General features: G+C 40.2%; 1 protein-coding gene across 1 annotated transcript in view; it reads left to right on the top strand.

Annotated features, from left to right (window-relative positions):
- The first annotated feature begins 243 nt into the window (after positions 1 to 243).
- MFSD2B (major facilitator superfamily domain containing 2B) overlaps positions 244 to 18,985 on the top strand; it is a 39,229-nt gene continuing 20,487 nt past the window's right edge. The window contains exons 1-6 of the mRNA XM_009885341.1: positions 244 to 321; positions 4,962 to 4,994; positions 5,264 to 5,380; positions 9,319 to 9,443; positions 12,946 to 13,069; positions 17,261 to 17,339. Coding sequence (XP_009883643.1) covers positions 244 to 321; positions 4,962 to 4,994; positions 5,264 to 5,380; positions 9,319 to 9,443; positions 12,946 to 13,069; positions 17,261 to 17,339 — 556 coding nt within the window. The remainder of the gene's footprint in view (positions 322 to 4,961; positions 4,995 to 5,263; positions 5,381 to 9,318; positions 9,444 to 12,945; positions 13,070 to 17,260; positions 17,340 to 18,985) is intronic.

Here is an 18,985-nt window from a genome sequence, read left to right as displayed (position 1 = left end):
TACCTGAAACAGCTCTTAAATCCTCACCGCCGCCCCCCTTCCTCTCACCAAGAAGCTCCGTGTAACTCTGGTATTTTCCCTCGAGTGCACTATACGGTATTTACTCTCCACTTCGGTGGCAGGAAAAAGCTCGTTCGCTTTCCACTTTCTCTTCCCCCCGGGGCTGTCTCCGATGCAGATGGGGCGCCGGGGGCGGGAGGGTGTCGCTCTCCTCAGGAATCCTCATCAGCTCCTGACTTCCAGATGGGTGTTGAGAGTGAGAGTGTGTCTAAATTCTGCCTCTTTAGACTCGATGCTTGCGAGACGGGAGCAAAGAGGCAGGTAAGAGCTGAGTGAGGACCCCCCTCGCCTCCTCCTGAGGGGGCACCTGGTAAATTTCCCCTCTTGAGGGGGCATCTGGTAAAAGCGGGAAGGGGCAGCTTCAAAACAGGGGCTGAGGTGGTCTTTCACGATGTGGTGGAGGGCATTCACGTTGTGGAGCTCATCAGACGCTGTGGGCACATGTTGTTCTGGCTTGAATTTTTGTATTCGGAAAGCATCTGGGTGAATTCGTGGGAGAAATCTGAAGATTTTAACGAGATACGCTCACAGAGCCCCTTAGCCCTACATTGCCGACAGCTGTGAGAATGTCCTGGGAAAGCACCACTGTGTCCTGCCTTGTTCACGTGCCCTTTCTAGGTGTCCGCACCCAAGCACTGCTCCTGTTATTTCTTCCACTCAGGGGTGGGCTGATGTCACTAAAAAACCTGAAAACAGTCCTCAGGATGCTTGGCATGAGGGGCTTGGGATCCCACCTGTGACTGTCACGCTCATGCTTTCAAAAAGCCTTTGTATGGTCACTCACTGAAGAGAAACATTACCAGAATGAATTCTACATTGAGAGAAAAGCTGACTCAAAAGCTGTTCCTCGTTAGCTACATTTTCATTGTTTCTCAGATAAACCTAGACTAGCGTTTATCTTTGAGTCACAGGTTTTGCTCTCTCTTCTTACTGCTTTTAAATTAGTTGTTGGTTCAGTTCTGGACTCGACTGATAAAGAATAGCTTAGGTCAAAATGTGGCTGCTCCCTGTGCCCATAATGTTCATGCAGTATCTTCACACAGTTGCAAAGAGTTGTTTTCCATGTGCTTAAATACTTTCTTTAGAAATAAGATGATCTGTTATAAACACTGAATTCAATTTCTGTTCTGTTGGGGAATGGAAAATTTACAAGCAATGAAAAGTATGGATTTAACTTAAAGAGAATTAAAAATAAAGGAACTACAGTGTATGAGATGCATTAATTTTCTGTAACAATTTTTAAACTTAGCCTTCTATTTAAGGAGCAAAATCAGATCTCTCAGCTATTATGCTTTCTTAGTTTACCTTGAAACACAATTAACTTTGGTATGACAGGGACATGTATAAGTAAAAGATTGTCAAGTTAATCTGAGAACAAAAAAGATTATAACTTCATTTGATTTTCCATTCTCTTACCTCCCACCCCATCCTCTCAGCTTTCTTCTCATGCTTGTAGAAGCAATTTGATGTTGACATTCAGCTACACCACAGGGGTCTCAAAACAAAATTTTCATTGTAAATACTTTGTATTTTATTCCTTATTTGACCACACCTACGCATTCATATCTGCAGTGAATTTTTTTAATACTTCAGACTTACTGACAACCTTATACAGGTGAAAAAACTTTCACTGTTTTTCACAGAAATCAAACAATTTCTGTTGCTTGAGGAAGCAATGCAACAGGGAAATTCAGCCTTAAGAAAAAAACTTATTAGTTGCTCATAGGCAACGCGTGGTCATTGTTTACGCTGCTCTGCACAAGTGCGATGTCATCCTTCTCAAGACAGTTTCTCGTGTCATTTATTAGCAATATCATGTAAACCCAACCGAGGCTGGGGGACTTACTCCTTTATATCCTGTAATGGACAGCTGCCACCTGTGTCTTTTCTACTGTCAACTGTAAGCCCAGGAAGACGGAAAGAAAGAAATGTTTCAGCTTTACTGGTGCAGAGATCTACCTTCATTTTTACCACTGCCTCATAGGATACTGAAGTAGAAAACATAGTGATTACCATGTAACTTCCATATGGAGAGTCAAAATGGATTATGGGCCGCTTCTTTTGGAAAGCGACACCACAATGCAGAGTTTGAATTATTATTTCTCAGCAGACAGAAATTCAGGGGCACTCAATGAAGTTACCAGGCAGCAGATCTACGATGAACACGGTGACATTTCCTTTCATGGTACATGTCATTCACGTGCAGAGCTGCTATGGTGTATTATGGCTTAATGTACAAATGAGTTCTGAAAGTAATTAGGCAAAATAAAAGGAAAACAGGTTTTGAGCAGTAACCTATATTTCAGGAAGTTAATGAACTGCTGATTCCCTGCATTTCTGTGGCTGACTGAACAGGACACCTCTGTATGCTTTGTCTATCTGACAGCTTGTTTTATTCTGAAGATAACCCTCATAAACAAAATTTAGTGAAAACTTAACTACTGCTCTGACCAAAGTATTAACTTTGCTTCAATGTGATCCAGGGCTGTGGTTCAGAAAGTTGAGCAGCATCCTGGGGGGGGTGTGGAATCACAGTGAGATCTTTTTTTTAAAAAAAAAAAAGGTATTACAATTGTAAATTTTCAAACCATGAAACTGATGTAAAGACAGGAGTACTGCCTACAGCCTGTAGGTTTAGACCTTGGTTGACCATTTCCTGTACCACAACTTTAATTGGACTAATTCTTAAGAACCTAACATTCTTTGTGTTACAAAAATATTTTGCAATCATGTGTATTATATAGAGGCATTTACTTTTTCTGTGTTATCATGTCCTTAGAAACTGAAAGGACAAGGGGAAATGTTTTTTAAACTGAAAAAGGGACATAGGGAAGAAATCATTACAATGAGAGCAGTAAGACAGCTGCACAGGTTACCCAAAGACATGGATGCCCCATCCCTGGAGGTGTTCAAGGCCAGGTTGGATGGGGCTTTGAGCAACCTGGTCTAGTGAAAGATGTCCCTGCCCGTGGCAGGGGGGTTGAACTAGATGAACTTTAAAGGTATCTTCCAACCCAAACCATTCTGTGATTCTATAGCAGCTACTAGAGAAGATAAGTGGGAAAGCAGCCTTACAGATCTAAAAGGTTTTTCTCAGCTTGTTTTGGGGGTGGAATGGGATACAGGATTTACACAACAGTGGTTTATGTCTCTTGATTTCAGCTGGAAGCCATCTTGCCAGTGCTTGGAGATAAGAAGGGAAGTTATCAAAGGAAAATAAACTTTTAAAGTCATTTAATATCTGGGAGGATGGAGGTGAGGCTAAGAGAAGGGAATGATTCAAAAATAAAACAGTGTGATAAAGTTTAAAAATACACAGCCCCTGGAGCAAAGCTCAAGAGGTCTGTGTTGTGAGTCAAGCAAACAAAATTCTATAGGCCCCACACGTCCAGCAAAGCTCACATTTAATAGGACTTAAATATGAAATTGAGAGTTACTTTGTACAGCAGATACGTATATAGTCTGTTTGTTGTGTTTAAAATCTCTTATCAAATTAAATAGTATATTCTTCTGATTAAGTCAGTCTTGTGACTGTTCACTGCTTCTTTTTTTTTTTTTCCTGGAAAGAAGAAAATTGCCAATATGGAGTACAAGTGAGGCCTGCTGTGACAATACCATTTTGCAGCTCATGCCCTGATGCTGTCCACTTTACTTGGGGGTAGTAACAGGATGCCTCCCCTTCTTTCTCTGTGGAAAGACAAAAAGGAAAGAGTTCCAATCCTGATGCTTGCTTTTTCACACGCACTCAGATAAAACGGTTCAAATAAAAATGATTAAATGATGAAAGGGTCTGTCTAGAAATCTAAAAATTATCAAAATTCTGTTAGGTAGTAAAGATGATGGTACTTAGTAAATATTAAAATGTTCAGAAGTTAGGTAATGTATCAGAATATTATCATAATCGTGGATCTCATAACCATATCTGTATTTTTATTCTGATATAATGTAAGAATTAAGGGCTTGTGTAGTCAGTTCAGAGAGAGGGCAGACCCAGGATTAATGCTGCTCATCTTCACACTGCCTAGTTCCTGCTGGCAGCAATCTTTAAAGAGGGATTGAAAGCCTAAAAGTCTAAATTTGAGTTGGATACGTCAACTGTTTGAAAGGAATACAAGATTAATGAAGAGTCATTTTCTTCCTGTATTTTGAATTTTATGACATGAAATTAATTCTTAAGGTTTTGTTAAAGGCTTTCCACTATTCTGGAACTTCTACTATTGGAAAACACAGTATTCTTCATTAGAACTTCTATTAGACTTTGTGGATTTTTTGCCTTTTAATTACTGTTATGAAACCTTATTTTCAGCCTTTATCTTACTTTTATTTGGCAATTCTATTAGAGAATATTCTGGGATGCTTGTGGTACTTTTCAAACATCAAAAGGCAAATGAGAGAGCACAGTTTTGCAAAATGTTTTAAACATGCCTAGAGTGAATTAGAGTCCTTCCTAAAGAGGACTGGGGCCCCAAAGTCCCTTTCCCTATTATGCCAACTTTCACAAAAGGTATAGAGAAGTCAAGTCAAAAGGAAGATGTACAAAGTCCAGTGACTTTGCCAGGGTCACACCAGCATTTTGTGACAAAGTAAGGAAGGAATGGAGCACAGATGTTTGGGATCTATTCAGTCTGCATTTGACTGTGAACTTCCTTCTATGCGTGTTGTCTAATTACTATGGATTACCATAGTAACTATATATTAATATATATCATGATATATATCATGATATATATTAATATATATCTATTATTATGGTCTGAAAGATTAATGTAAGAAATTTCTTTTCTAAAGTGAAAAAGTTTTCAACCTTGAAAAAAATTCCCAATTAAACATTCAAAGACAAAACTAAACTCAGAAAATAGTGTAACAATATGTGCACTTTGCTGCTTCTTGCTTGTTTGTAGACTTGTTCCTCATTGATAGCTTGCGAGAAGCAGGTAGGTAAGCCTAGGTTCCCTTGTACGAACACTGTCATCTGTTTTTAGGGGCTGAATTAAGGAACAAAAACCATTAAAAATCAAAGCAATGAGCATCCAAATGCCTGTTGATGATAGGGGTTGAGGGCATATGGATTCATTAGTGGAATACGTGTGAAGCGAATACCTGAGTTTGGTGTTAACCTTAGACTTTAACCTTATTATTTCTGTAACTTTTAACTTGTGTATCTTGATTTTTCTCATCATTTGTTCTGCTTCATCTTGAACAGGAATACAGGCTCTCGATTTGCGGCAAATTATGCTATGCAATAGGAGGTGCCCCAAACCAAGTGGCAGGAAGTGCTGCTGCTTTCTTCCTACAGATCTACCTGCTAGATATAGCCCATGTAAGTAGCACGAGAAACCTCTATAGATTGTAGACTTACCTCGACTCTGATGTTGTCAACAATGTCCCTGGAATGATAAAAGGTGAATTAGCTAATAAAGCTTTTAAATTGTCATTTTATCATTGCCTTTAGCTGTTCAGCATCCTGGAAACTGCATAAATTTGTCCAGAAATATCTTTTTTTTTCTTTTTTCACTAGTTTCCTTTCATCTTGAAGTGGCCATTGTTTACTTTTAGTCTGGGATCATTAGTAGCGCTTTAGGCACTGTGGAGCTCACACACTTGCAGACACAAGAAAAAGTAGTTCTCTGTGTCAAGAGTCAGAGAGAGTAAGATATGAGATGTCTGAAACATTAACAGCACCATATTGAGGTTGTGAAGTTTTGTTCATTTAGTTTAGTTAATCATTGCAGTCACATCCAGTAGTCAACATAATTTCATATAAATTTGATTTGGTTTGTCTAGGATAATTTCATTGCAAATAAAGCTGAGTGATCCTTCCTGAAGGTTCTTTGCTTCCAGTCTGTGGCTTTCTGGTGCAGAAGCAGACCTGGTAAAACAAAGCAGTAGGAGTCATCCCATTCATCTGACTTTCAGCTGCTCCAGCTAGATTTCAGGACAGCAGAGAAACAAAGAAAATCAATCCATAAGCATTTTTTATTGTTTTGGCTTGTCTTGTATGTCTGCTTGGTAACTAGGTGGGACATATAAAGTATTGTAGGATAGAAAAAAGGATATTAGGAAGGTGAGGCCAAATTGCAGGGACTGTGAGAAGAGCTGTAGCTGGAACTACATGAGTGGCTTTCAGCATTGATGATGGGTTTTATTTGCTGGAAAGAACAGGAGGTTCTGGATCAGATATCATTATCCATTTGCTGTTTAAGATGTGGAAAGACAGGATATCATGACCTGGGGAGTGGAGGTGTCCAAAAGATTGGGTTTATGGTTTTCCTATAGAAGTTTCATATCAGGAGAGGAGGTGTGACTTACTTGATAAAATTGGCAACACAATAAGACTGGCATGTAAAACTGAGATCTTGAGTGTCTTGTTGAGATCAAAGTCACAAGATCTAGAAAAGGGGCCAGTTTTGGACAGCAGTGTCAAAGATGTCAAGTGGATGATGTGGAGTTTGAGATGTTGGAGGTGGAACAGGTAACTTGGAGAGGCAGCAGGGAGGTGGATGCAGCTCTGACTACAGCTGTTTCACACTTACGTCAAGGATGGCAATACAAGCCATTGGAGATGATGAAGCATGAACTGAATGAGAAAGACACAAATACAATTTTCTCAGAGTGCTTATAAATATGTGATTTCTCCACACTCTGCTTATCACAGAAACTGAAAATTCTTGAAGCTACGGACTGTTTATCTGTTTGTGTACAATGTCCAGAAAGCTGGGGTCCCATTCTTGCATCTTTGGGCACTACCTAAATAAATGACATAATAATTATTTTGTTAACAAGCTCCTACTGAAACCCAATAATTTTGCTTAATGTTTGTAATGATACACTTACTACTTCATTAAGAGGCTTAATTATTTGTTCCTTGATGGTTTAATTTGTTCTCTGAAGTAATCCTGCAGAGACAGGATTTATTTCAAGGCCTGATAAACAGCTCTGAAATCCTGTGTTTTTTTCCACACATTTTCAGGGAACAGCACATAATTTTATAGTCACTACCTGGATTTAATTCTTGTCCATTTAGAGGGCAGAACTGTTTTGGCTCTTTGAGAGATTGTGAAACTTGCTAGGTGTAACCTTTCATACATAATCTAAGTCCTTTCTAAGAAAATTACATTTGTATTCACTTTCTGTATCTTACAGTTTTTTTCATTTGAATTCCGTGTTCCACCTAAATTACCCATATAAACTACAGACATATAAACGTAACTCCAAACCACACAGGATCCTTGAGTCAAATTACTAGAAAACACCAAAATCTCTGATAATTGGATCCTGGTCTTTATTCCTTTTGAGATGGGTGAATTTAGGATATTTTATCTTGTATTTTGTTAATACTGAGAAGTTTCTGGTGTTAGTGCTGACACTGTCTAGATTTAGGCGGCTAAGAATATGCAGCCAAGGGATGTATAAGCCCATACCAATGATGAAGATAGGGTGACTACACAGACTCCACTCCTAACATAAGAGAGGTTTTAATTTTCCTCAAGGCTTTCTGCCACCTCTGTTTATCTGATACCCACTTCCTTTCTGTCTGTTCAAGTTGTCTGAACAAAATACCAATGCGAAACCCACCTAATTTGAAGTTTTCTGTCCCTGCGTGCCTCATAACTGCGGTATTTCCACCCCTGTATCTTTCTGATTGCTATTGTTCTTGCTTTGGCCGCCCTGCCTCTTGAGAAGCACTAGTGACTTCTGAGCAGTTACAGTGCAGCCCCCATGGCAAGTCTGCCTCAGGGTTGGTGGGCTGCTTGCCACCCTGGCTGTGGGAGGGCACAAGTCAGCAAAGGTGGATGAGGTGAACATCAGCAAACTGCTGTGGGACACAGCCCAGTGCTTATCCCAGCCTTGTACCAACAGCGGTGCAGCAACACGATGCTTGGAGAGCCACTGTCATTACCTGCTGGAGACTACCATTCCTAATCCTTCCCTGTTCGTAAGCTTTCTCGGGTGGAGTGGAGCTGGTGGTGTCACAAAGATTAGCTGCCCCTGCAATTTCACCTAATTTGGGCTAAAATTTAACAGGTGTGATTACAAAAGTGCGTAACATCTGCCTTTTACAAAGGTCATGGAGGACATTCAGAGATTATTACTTCCTTCTTTCACCTGTGAGGGCATAGCTACAGCAAATTTTCTGGGCAGGGGACTTGCACGAGCTGGAAGCCGTGTGATGCTGCCTCCTAAGGCAATGAGCTCTGCAGAAAAGCAGGAGATACTAGCTCAAGCTTGGTGGTGTATCAGCTGCATTTGCTAGGCTTTCTGCTGCATTGGAGCACTGACAGCAGGAAGAAGCATATAGATGAAGGGGTTTTGTCTGCTGTCGCTGTTTAAGCCTCATAGGCTGTTTCAGCGGTGTCTCTCTCTCAGTGGTTGGTTTGAGGAACATTCATGTTTATATAGATTTCAGTGAATTTTTTCAGGCCTATAGTTTCAGGGGCATGAACCAATCACTTGGAAGAGAACCCACTTTTTTTAACCATTGTGTGATATGAATTCCCAAGCTTTCTACAGATATATGTGAAAAATAACTACATTGCCTGGGATAAACTGTATTTCTATATCGGCACTTAAGCATGATCCTCCTGGGTTAGCATCAAAGGTTTTTCTACTTGGCCATTTTATTCTTATGTAACCTGTGAACATTTTTCAAGTGAGATTTGTTGGACATGTGCTGGCAACTTTGGTTGGAACAGACATGCCTTACACAGTTCAGTTGTCACAGTTCAGTTCTGAGCGGATAAAGTCTGCTGTGCTACATCCTCTTCCACGGACACATGCCACCACAGCCTTATTGGTAATCTCAGGAGATGGAAAAACATGAATGCATGTAAACAGGTCCCTCTACTTTTTTCTAGATCAGGTCAAGATAAAGATATGGGGAAATGGGCCTGTGTGGGGAACAAAGAGAGGGGATAATTACAGAGGGACTCTATCAGTTTTTAATGAGTAAAACAAGGACTTTAGTCTACTATTTGACTATATAACTCATGTTCCTAGTTCTAAACACATTCATAATCTCTCCTTCCTTGCACTTTCCCCCTCTAATCCCTTCTTGCGTGGTGCCTGTCTCAGCGTCTCATTTATTTGCTGCAGGTAACCAATAGTAATTTCTATGACAGCAGCAGACATGTTTTGTAAATGAACTATCATTATTCTTTAAAACACTGAGGGTTTTTTTTTCTGGAAAGTTGCTTTATGCTGTTTCATTGTATTGTAAAACAATGGCTCTTGTTTACAGTATTCTGCCTGTACTTTCAGATTACCCCGTTTCATGCCTCTTTGGTGCTGTTCATTGGCAAAGCCTCAGGTGCAGTTACTGATCCTGTTGCGGGCTTTTTTATTAGCAAAAGTAGATGGACAAAAATTGGCCGGCTCATGCCTTGGTAAGCATAAATGTGTATATATATTTACATACATATATATGAATATTGTGTGTGTGTTGTGATCATACAGTTACCTCATGGAATTAGACTCATTTTTCTTTGCCTGTTTCCCAGACAACAGTGATTATATTCATTCTACATGTGTAAAATAAAAAAGAAAAAATGTCTGTCATCTATTTCCCTTTAACTTGTTCACCCATGAAAACATGGAAGAGATTTTCTACCACTGGAGACACAAGCAAAAAAAGCCAAGAGACTGTGTTGTCACACAAAACTGGAAGCTCAGATCTAAAATTTTCTTGAATCTGTGGTTGAATTTTCGACTTTGTTTATATTCCTTTGTTTGGCTTCACTCCTTCACAAACTTGGAACTTTTTCCTATTTGTGTCCTAGTGTGCCTTCACTTCTCACATCAGCCTTCCAGGAGCTCCGTTAACTTTAATTCTCTAGGCCTTTTGATTCAGTAAAGGACGTGTGCATACATGTGGAACAGATGTGACACCATGGCACTGAAGGGCTCAGCAACCAGCACTGCCCTGACACTCTGTTACATTCTTCCCTACAGCAGTCATCGTGCTTCTCTTACATCCCTGTAATCAAAATACTTAAAAGTCATGGTGATTTTTTAATTACAAAGAATGAGATGCTGTAAGATTTTGATCAACATTTCTAAGGGGGCAGTGTGATGCTTCACTGTGACATACTTATCTATTGTATGCACTAGAGTTAGTACACTTGTACATATGCTGTCCACGTGCGGTAAGGAGAAGTTAGAAGAATGAATGTTACTTGTATAGGAAGGAGATTGATAGGTGTGAAGCAAGAAAATTGGAAAGGATTGGTCCCCGTTAGAGGAACCCAAGCTCATCTATGCCATAGGGAATTTATTTATTGGGTTTTTTATATTTTGGAAGTCAAGGGGAGACTCAGTAGTTTGTGAAATAGAGCAGTGATGAAAGACTGCCTATCTCATGCATTAGAAGGAAGTATTGTAAAATATTCTGAATTAATTATGAATTTTGACTTAATATAACCCCCAAACTTGATTCACAACAAAAATCTAAAAGTACATGTGGTATCCTGAGCAAAGAAGTTGAATTTCCTGGAAAATAAGCTCAGTGTTTTAGCTCTTGCTGTCATGTGGCTTTAGGGCTACAGAAATTTGTCCGTGGGCAGCTTATATCTGGCAAAAAATAGAAGGCAAGCACATGTTGGAAGAAGGCTGAGATCAGCTGCTTTTGGCCCCAGCAGCAACAGGGCCTCCAGGTCAAAGTTAAGCTTTTTGTGAAGAGCCTCATGGGAATAGAGGAGCTTGCTGCTGTTTCTCTTTTCAGGATTTGGTTTGTGGCCCAGTAAATGGAGGGCTTTTTAATGAGCACTGAATTAACCAAGTAACAAAGTTATTAAAAAGGAAAATAATGACATTTTTATACAAATGCTGTTAGATGTATTCTGATGCCTTTTTTTTTTAGTTGACTGAAAATACTGCAAATAAATGTGTTTAGTGTTAGCGTTAAATTGATGTTAGAATAATTCGCGTCTTAGCACAAGCATGAACTTATCAGCCCTTTGCACTGTAAACCAACTTCTGTACCACTTGCACTTCTTACAGGAAAAGTGTTTATCGAACTCAGCCTTTAATATGCCTTCATCAAGCAGCTGCTTTCTTTCCAGAAGAATTTTGTCTGGTTTTTTGGTAACGGTAATTTTTTTTGTGGGAATTTTGTTCCTACATTTTGGAGGTCAGACCATATTTATGCAAAGCAAAAAAATGAGTTTTCCATTAGTGTAAAAATACTTTAGTATTTTGATATTATTCTGACTTCTTAAGTATCTGGAGTGAAGCAATGGAGTTGGGTCAATCAGAAAAGCTTGCCAGCAAAGCAAGAACATTAGTAAAGAAGATGAATGTTTAACTATAGCTTAACGTGTACTCAATATAATAAGAAGTCACCAATCACTATTCTCTTTTATGCAATGTGTTTAAAAGGCATAAGCAGACATTGACTTGAAATACACAAACCTGGTCAAATATTTTGTCAAAGCAGATAATAGTGGACAATCAGATATTCAGCAACTTCAGCAATGCTCTGAAAACTCAGTGACATTAATGATGAAAGGAAAATGTGGAAAGAGGATGGAAGGGGGGAAGAATACTAATACATGCTGAAAAGTTGTGTGAAAACCTGACTATGGAAATATTTTATTGTGGTGACTCTGTCTGGACACCAGTCTGGAAGAGCTCACACTTTTGGAGAGGAAGGTAGATACCCTGAGATGTGTGAAGATTTTACCCTTATTTGTGTTTTTCGTTGCTGACCAGCTGTGTATGAATTGTGGCCTGGGGACTAGAGGGACAGAGAATACCAGAACCTGGCATTTTCCTTGTAAATGCTCAGCTCCCAGTGATGCTGTCTACCCCAAAGAGCAGTGTGGGAAAGCCATTGTTTCACTAAACTATTTACCCACATTACTCTTTTGTATTCAAGGTTTTCAGTTCACGATTGCAAAATAATCAGCTGACCCTCAATGTCAGTAGTGCTGTTGTGAAGGGATTAATCTATTTTCTCTTTTATGTGTTTGGATATTTTTTGTTGGGATCTTGGTCATCTAATTACATTGTTTAATGTCCAATTTACAAGAATACAGAAGAGCCCTGATGCTGCTGCAGCTCAGACATTTAGTAAATAATAGCATCTGACCACTTCTTCTGTATCATGGAGTTTGACACGTGTTGTTTGCCTAAAACAGTTTTTAGACTAATGTAATTAATTGCTAGTTAATGGCAATGTCTGGAATTTAAGTTTCCGTGGTTCTTTTTTTAAAGCCACCTTCCTCAGCACAAGATGATCCTTTTGTGTTTGAAGTGATTAGGAGTTTTGCTGCTGGGTTAAATGGAGCAAATTATCATACACCCAAGTAGATACAGACTGTAGGAACTTTTGCAGTGGGCTGTCCATTAACTTTTATGCTGTTTTCAGCATTTTGAAGTGTATCAACATATTTGCACTTGCTTGAAGTAGCAATGAGTTGAGAGGAAAACTGAAGGCATTCAAATTGGAAGAGGGAATCCTTGGTAATAAGTAGGCTCATGTAAAAATTGCTGAAGTATGTGAAGACATGTGACAACAGATCTTAGTTTTCAGTGGTTATTTCTAATAAATGTGTAGTCTGAGACGTACTAAGGAAAGGTAATATAGGTATGCTGTTACAGCGCATGTGCAAGGAAATTGTGTCTGTTCTGAGTGGGATATTAACTTAAGTATAGCTCTTTTCCTTCAGATTTGCTGGGCTCTTTCCATTTTATCGAAGTACTTGTATACGTTTTATGTTAATTTTATATTTAATGCATGCTGACATTTAATACTTAAAACCATGGCATTATTGTAGTTAGGAAAACTGCACATAAAACAAATTGCATTATATTAATTATTAGCAGGAAAATTTAAAGTGCTTTGCTATCATTATATTGAGATTGTTGACGTGTTAATATTCTTTGCAGGATGCTGGCATGTACACCATTCACAGTTGTGTCCTATTTTTTTATGTGGTACCTGCCTCCTTTTGTATCAGGAAGAGTGGCATGGTACCTGACTTTCTACTGCCTTTTCCAAGCACTGACCACAGTAAGTAGATTACAGGAATGATGTACTCAGCAGTAACTTGTTTGTTTTCTGTCTATATTAATGCATTCAGATTTAGTAAACTGAGATTTACCAAAACTTTATATTTTATTTCAACTTCTAGTGAGTTTAAGAGATAGGCAGATATGCTTTTTATCAAACTCTCTGCTGGTTGATTGTTTCTGCCAATGCTTTCTCTGGCAAATCACAGAATCACAGAATTTTCAGAGTTGGAAGGGACCTCTAGAGATCATCTAGTCCCACTCCCCTGCTAAAGCAGGATTGCCCAGAGCACATTACTCAGGACTGCATCCAGGCGGGTCTTGAAAATCTCCAGAGAAGGGGACTCCACCCCCTCCCTGGGCAGCCTGTGCCAGTACTCTGTCACCCGAAGTGTAAAGAAGTTTTTCTGTGTGTTGGAACGGAACTTCCTGTGTTCCAACTTGTGCCCATTGCTCCTCATCCTGTCACTGGGAACCACCGAGAAGAGTGTGGCTCCATCCTCCTTCAACCCATCCTTTAGATATTTGTAAGTAGTAATAAGGTCTCCCCTCAGCCTTCTCTTCTCCAGGCTAAAGAGTCCCAGCTCTCTCAGCCTTTCCTCATAAGGGAGATGCTCCAATCCCTCAGTCATCTTAGTTGCCCTTTGCTGGACTCTCTCCAACAGCTCCCTGTCCCTCTTGAACTGGGGAGCCCAAAACCGGACACAGTATTCCAGTTGTGGCCTCACCAGTGCCGAGTAGAGGGGCAGAATGACCTCCCTCAACCTACTGGTCACACTCTTCCCTATGCAGCCCAGGATTCCATTGGCCTTTTTGGCAGCAAGGGCACACTGCTGGCTCATTGACAATTTACTATCTACCAGGACCCTCCTCAGAGCTACTTCCCAGCAGGTCCACCCCTAACCTATACTGGTGCCTGGCATTCTTCCTCCCCAGGTGCAGGACCCTGCACTTGCTTATGTTGAACCTCATTAGGTTCCTCTCTGCCCAGCTCTCCAGCCTGTCCAGGTCACGCTGGATGGCAGCACGGCCCTCTGGAGAGTCAACCACCCCTCCCAGTTTGGTATCATCAGCGAACTTGCTGAGGATACACTCTGTCCCCTCATCCAGGTCATTAATGAATATATTAAATAAAATTGGACCAAGTAAACAAAATTGGACCAAAATTACCTGCTAATTCAGACAGATTACCTCCAGTCACTTTCATTTGCAGTGCCCTAGATACTCCACTCATTCTTATATAGATCTGCAGAGACATTTGGATTCCTAATTCCAGTTAGACATCTAACTTCTCATAACTGTTTTCAGGAAAAGATTAGGAGACCAAGGAGGTTTGTGGCTCTAATTCTGGGTGTTTTAACTCAAGCTGGAAGGCAATGGAAAGCCAGGATACCAGAACTGAAGTATTACTGGTAGTAGTAGTCATGATATTTATGCCTGGATAGAAGAGTTTGAGCACATGAATTTTTTTAATGCAGCCCAGAACATGGAACTTCTTTGACATGTTCCATGCTGCACATGTAGAGGTTGCATCACCCTATTTTGCCTTGTAGTCAGTATCAAGGTGAAAGACAGTATCTTCTGTGAGAGCAGTAGTACACAGCAGACTAAGACTGGAAGTGGTACAGCTGCATTGCGATTCGGTAGGGTGTGTCCTGGCTGATTGGATTTCACTGGATCACGTTTTGAAAAAGGGGTTCCCAGATGTTTAAAATGTTTGCATTTCTTGTTTGGCTTCAGCTTTTCTCCTGTTTACAGATCTGTTGGATCTGGGAATTCTGTATTCCTGTGTTAAGCTGGAATATTTTCACAGAATCACAGAATGGTCAAGGTTGGAAGGGACCTCTGGAGATCTTCTAGTCCAACCCCCCCGCCAGAGCAGGGTCACCTACAACAGGTTGCACAGGACAGCGTCCAGGTGGGTTTTGAATGTCTCCAGAGTGAGAGACTCCACAACCTCTCTGGGCAGCCTGTTCTAGTGCTCCACTACCCTCAAAGTTACTTCTCATGTTAAGATGGAACTTCCTATGTTCAAGTTTGTGCCAGTTACCTCTTGTCCTGTCACTGGGCACCACTGAAAAAAGACTGTTCCCATCCCCCTGGCCCCCTCCCTTTATTTGTAAGCATTAATAAGACCCCCCCCTCAATCTTCTTTTCTCTAGACTAAAGAGCCCCAAGTCCCTCAGCCTCTCCTCATATGAGAGATGTTCTAATCCCCTAATCATCTTTGTAGCCCTTTGCTGGACCCTCTCCAGCAGTTCCCTGTCCTTCTTGAACTGGGGAGCCCAGAACTGGACGCAGTACTCCAGATGCAGCCTCACCAGGGCAGAGTAGAGGGGGAGGATGACCTCCTTTGACCTGCTGGCCGCACTCTTCTTGACGCACCCCAGGATGCCATTTGCCTTCTTGGCCACCAGGGCACATTGCTGACTCATGGTCATCCTGTTGTCCACCAGGACTCCCAGGTCCCTCTCCACAGAGCTGCTCTCCAGCAGGTCAGCCCCCAACCTGTACTGATGCATGGGGTTATTCCTCCCCAGATGCAGCACCCTACACTTTCCATTGTTGAATTTCATAAGGTTTCTCTCTGCTTGTCCTGGAGACAGGCTGTCTCCAGCCTGTCCAGGTCTCGCTGTATGGCGGCACAGCCTTCTGGCATGTCAGCCACTCCTCCCAGTTTTGTGTCATCAGCAAACTTGCTGATGGTACACTCCACCCCTTCATCCAGATCATTGATGAATATATTGAACAGGACTGGACCCAGTACTGACCCCTGAGGGACACCATTCGTTACTAACCTCCAACTAGACTCTGCACCACTAACCACAACCCTCTGAACTCTATCTGTTAGCTAGTTCTCAATCCACCCCACTCTCCATTCATCTAACCCACACTTCCTAAGCTTGCCTGCGAGGATGATGTGGGAGACAGTGTCGAAAGCCTTGCCGAAGTCAAGGTAGACGGCATCCACTGCCCTCCCCTCATCCACCCATCCAGTCACGCCATCATAGAAGGCTATCAGATTAGTCAGACATGCCTTCCCCTTGGTGAAGTCATTTCCTAGGCCCTTTGTTTCCTATGTAGAAAGATGGTCCGGAAGACATTCGTAATGGCTTAAAATAATTCTCTTCCCTCTTTCTTTTGAAGGAAAAACACAGCTTTTCCATGGCAGAGCTTTGAAAATGTATACACTTTCCATATTTGATGGAGGCGAACAGAAATGCATTTTGCAGAGTAGGATGTGGATTGCAAGACTGAGTTTGCCTGGCTGCAGATCTTTGTGGTGGTGGAAGCACCACAGAGAACTTGATTGTTCAAGCAGGTTTATGTCCCAAACTTCACAACAGTCTGAGAGTTTGGCCTGCATGTTCCAAGATTTTTGAAGTTATTTTTATTTTAGTTCAACACTATGAGGGCAGGGTCCCACTCACATCATGACCATCCAAAAGTTGAAGCCTTTAATGTTCAATAGTTATTTTCAGTGAAGGCCTCTCCTGCAGTAAAAACAGGGCTCATTTACCCAGCATAAATATTACCAGTGCGTTGTTTCCACCAAGATTTTACAGCAAGGTGTCAATTGCACGCTAGATAGGGTGCTGTAAAAACAAACAAGCAACACTCTTAATCTACCTTTTTGTCAGTGCATGGACATAGCAATTGCGTGTTTCTATCCATTCTTAACTCAAATTAAGGAGCGTGTGGCAAAATGGTGCTGAAGACAAAGTAGTTTTCACAATTATCTCCTGGAATTACATAGTGAGACAGATATTTGAACCATTTGGGGGATTTATACAGTCTTCTGGCTTGAATAAAATGGAAAATTGTATTGTCTTCTTTATGGCTTTGCTTCCTGTTAGTTAGCTCAAACTAGGAACATGATAGTCTCCTTGTGCGAAGATGACTAGATGCTTTATAGCCTAGCTATAAAGGACGTTTTCCCAAGGAAGCTGAAGGAGCACAGCATTAAGGTAAAGCCTCTTGGTAATATATTATTTATTATTTGTATTATGAAAGATAACTTTTTTCCTTTTATGTGCTTTGTGAATCAGAAAGAAAAGATGGATCTTTGTGCTAAAAAATACAATGTTCTAAAGAAGTGAATTCCAAGGTCGCATTAAACTATTTTCCTGAATATCAAAGAAATACAACATTTACCCTGACATTTCCTAAGTGATGTTCTTTCTTTGCGTAGTTATTCCAAGTGCCATATTCTGCCCTCACCATGTTTCTCAGCACAGACCAGAAGGAGAGAGATTCTGCAACAGCATACCGTGAGTGTGATCTGGGCTTTCTCATGTGGATTAGGGCTGAGTTTTATTTAAACTCATTCTTTATCTATAGGAAGTTCCTAATGGTTTGTGTCGCTAAACTGAACTTTTATATGAGGTTTTTAATAGCTGATGAAAAATATTTGGTGTTGTAAATGCTTCCAGTTTTCTAGCTAAATAGAAGACATTAATGTTTTATTGTCTCAAACTGTGTCATTAGCTATAAACTCTTTTTGGTTTATTGCTAGCCAGATGAAATAATAAAAATCACTCTTACCTAAGCCAGGGTAGGGAATAATGATTTAATTTAAAGATGATTTATAGGGAAAAAACACCAAAGTGCTGATTTTCCTTAACATTAAATTAAAGAAAGTCTGAGAGTAATTTTGAGTATTTTCTTTCTTCTTTTAACTTCTTTTTTCATTCAGATTTCCTTAGGTTTATGTTCCATGTTAGAAATTCAAATCCCAAACCTGTTTTCTCTGAAAAAAATTCTAGACATCATAGAACCAAGACAGTTAACCTAATCAAAAAAATGAGAGTAATTTGTGTGCACGTTCACACCAACTGAAATATCTCTTTTTGTTTCATCTGTGTTTATTTAATTCTAACATATACCAGGTAGTTTAAGGACGGGCCTTGCTGTAATATATCTAGCACTCTGACTGTATTAGTTAAAAGAATGCGGGCTTCCAGACCATATCTCTGGCTCTTCAACAATCAAAACCAGGCAGTTTTGCTTTGAAGCAAATCAATCAGACCAAAAAAGTGTAATTAAAATATTTTCAGGATTTCCTGTATAGATTATAAATTGAATGTAAGAACAGTTTCTTCCCTTCCTACTCTCTTCAGCTCCGTTCTCACGCCTTCTTTACTATGTAACTGCTGTGTCTCTCATGGCCACCAGTATTAAGCAAGGTAAAGAGAAAAGAGTCAAATATCACATGAAAGACTTTTCTATGTCTTAACATGTCCTTCAGTGTTGCTTTAGAAAGCCTTGTAATTGTTTTGTTGCATCTGTTTTCTCTTCCTGGCAAGAACTCTTTCCTCTTCTATTATTCCTTCTAACCCTCAACAGGCTTGCTTGAGTACGTTGAGAATGAGACCATAGAGGCACAATGAAATGGCCAGAAGTGTGAAAAAAATCATGTCAGAAATTCGAGATACAATATCCCCTGAGCAACCCAATCCTTTTCTGGCCGCATGGAACTGTTGTAATTTGCATTATCATCAACTATCTCAGGAGAAAGTCTGGGCTAGTAGTCACAGGACAGGACTAAACAGCGGGAGATTCCAGTTGTGTTATATTCTTTGGCACTGACTGTATTCTGAGTCATCTGGCCTAAATTCTAACTAAATCCATGTACCTAGTGTTTTCAATTGTCTGGTTTTATGTCTTCAGAGGCTGTGTTCCAAATAAATGTGTTTTCCTATCTGCTAGTCTCATGCAAGGCTTCATAGGCATGTGAAATTTATGCTCATAAAAGCTGTTGAACTCTGTGGCTGAGAGGTGTTATACATTTATAGTGTCATTTTATTGTTCAGAAAGGGTTTAACACTTGAGCGTACAGCTGTTCTCCTAAGCCAAGTTAGGGTGGTGGAATGACTTTTCAAATGTTGGTATTTTTTTATATTTTGAAATTATATTT

This window comes from Charadrius vociferus, unplaced genomic scaffold (assembly GCF_000708025.1).
Source record: "Charadrius vociferus isolate BGI_N301 unplaced genomic scaffold, ASM70802v2 scaffold173, whole genome shotgun sequence".
Taxonomy (NCBI): Eukaryota; Metazoa; Chordata; class Aves; order Charadriiformes; family Charadriidae; genus Charadrius; species Charadrius vociferus.
Note: the sequence above shows the minus strand (reverse complement) of the source record. Positions and strands in the feature narration are given on the sequence as shown.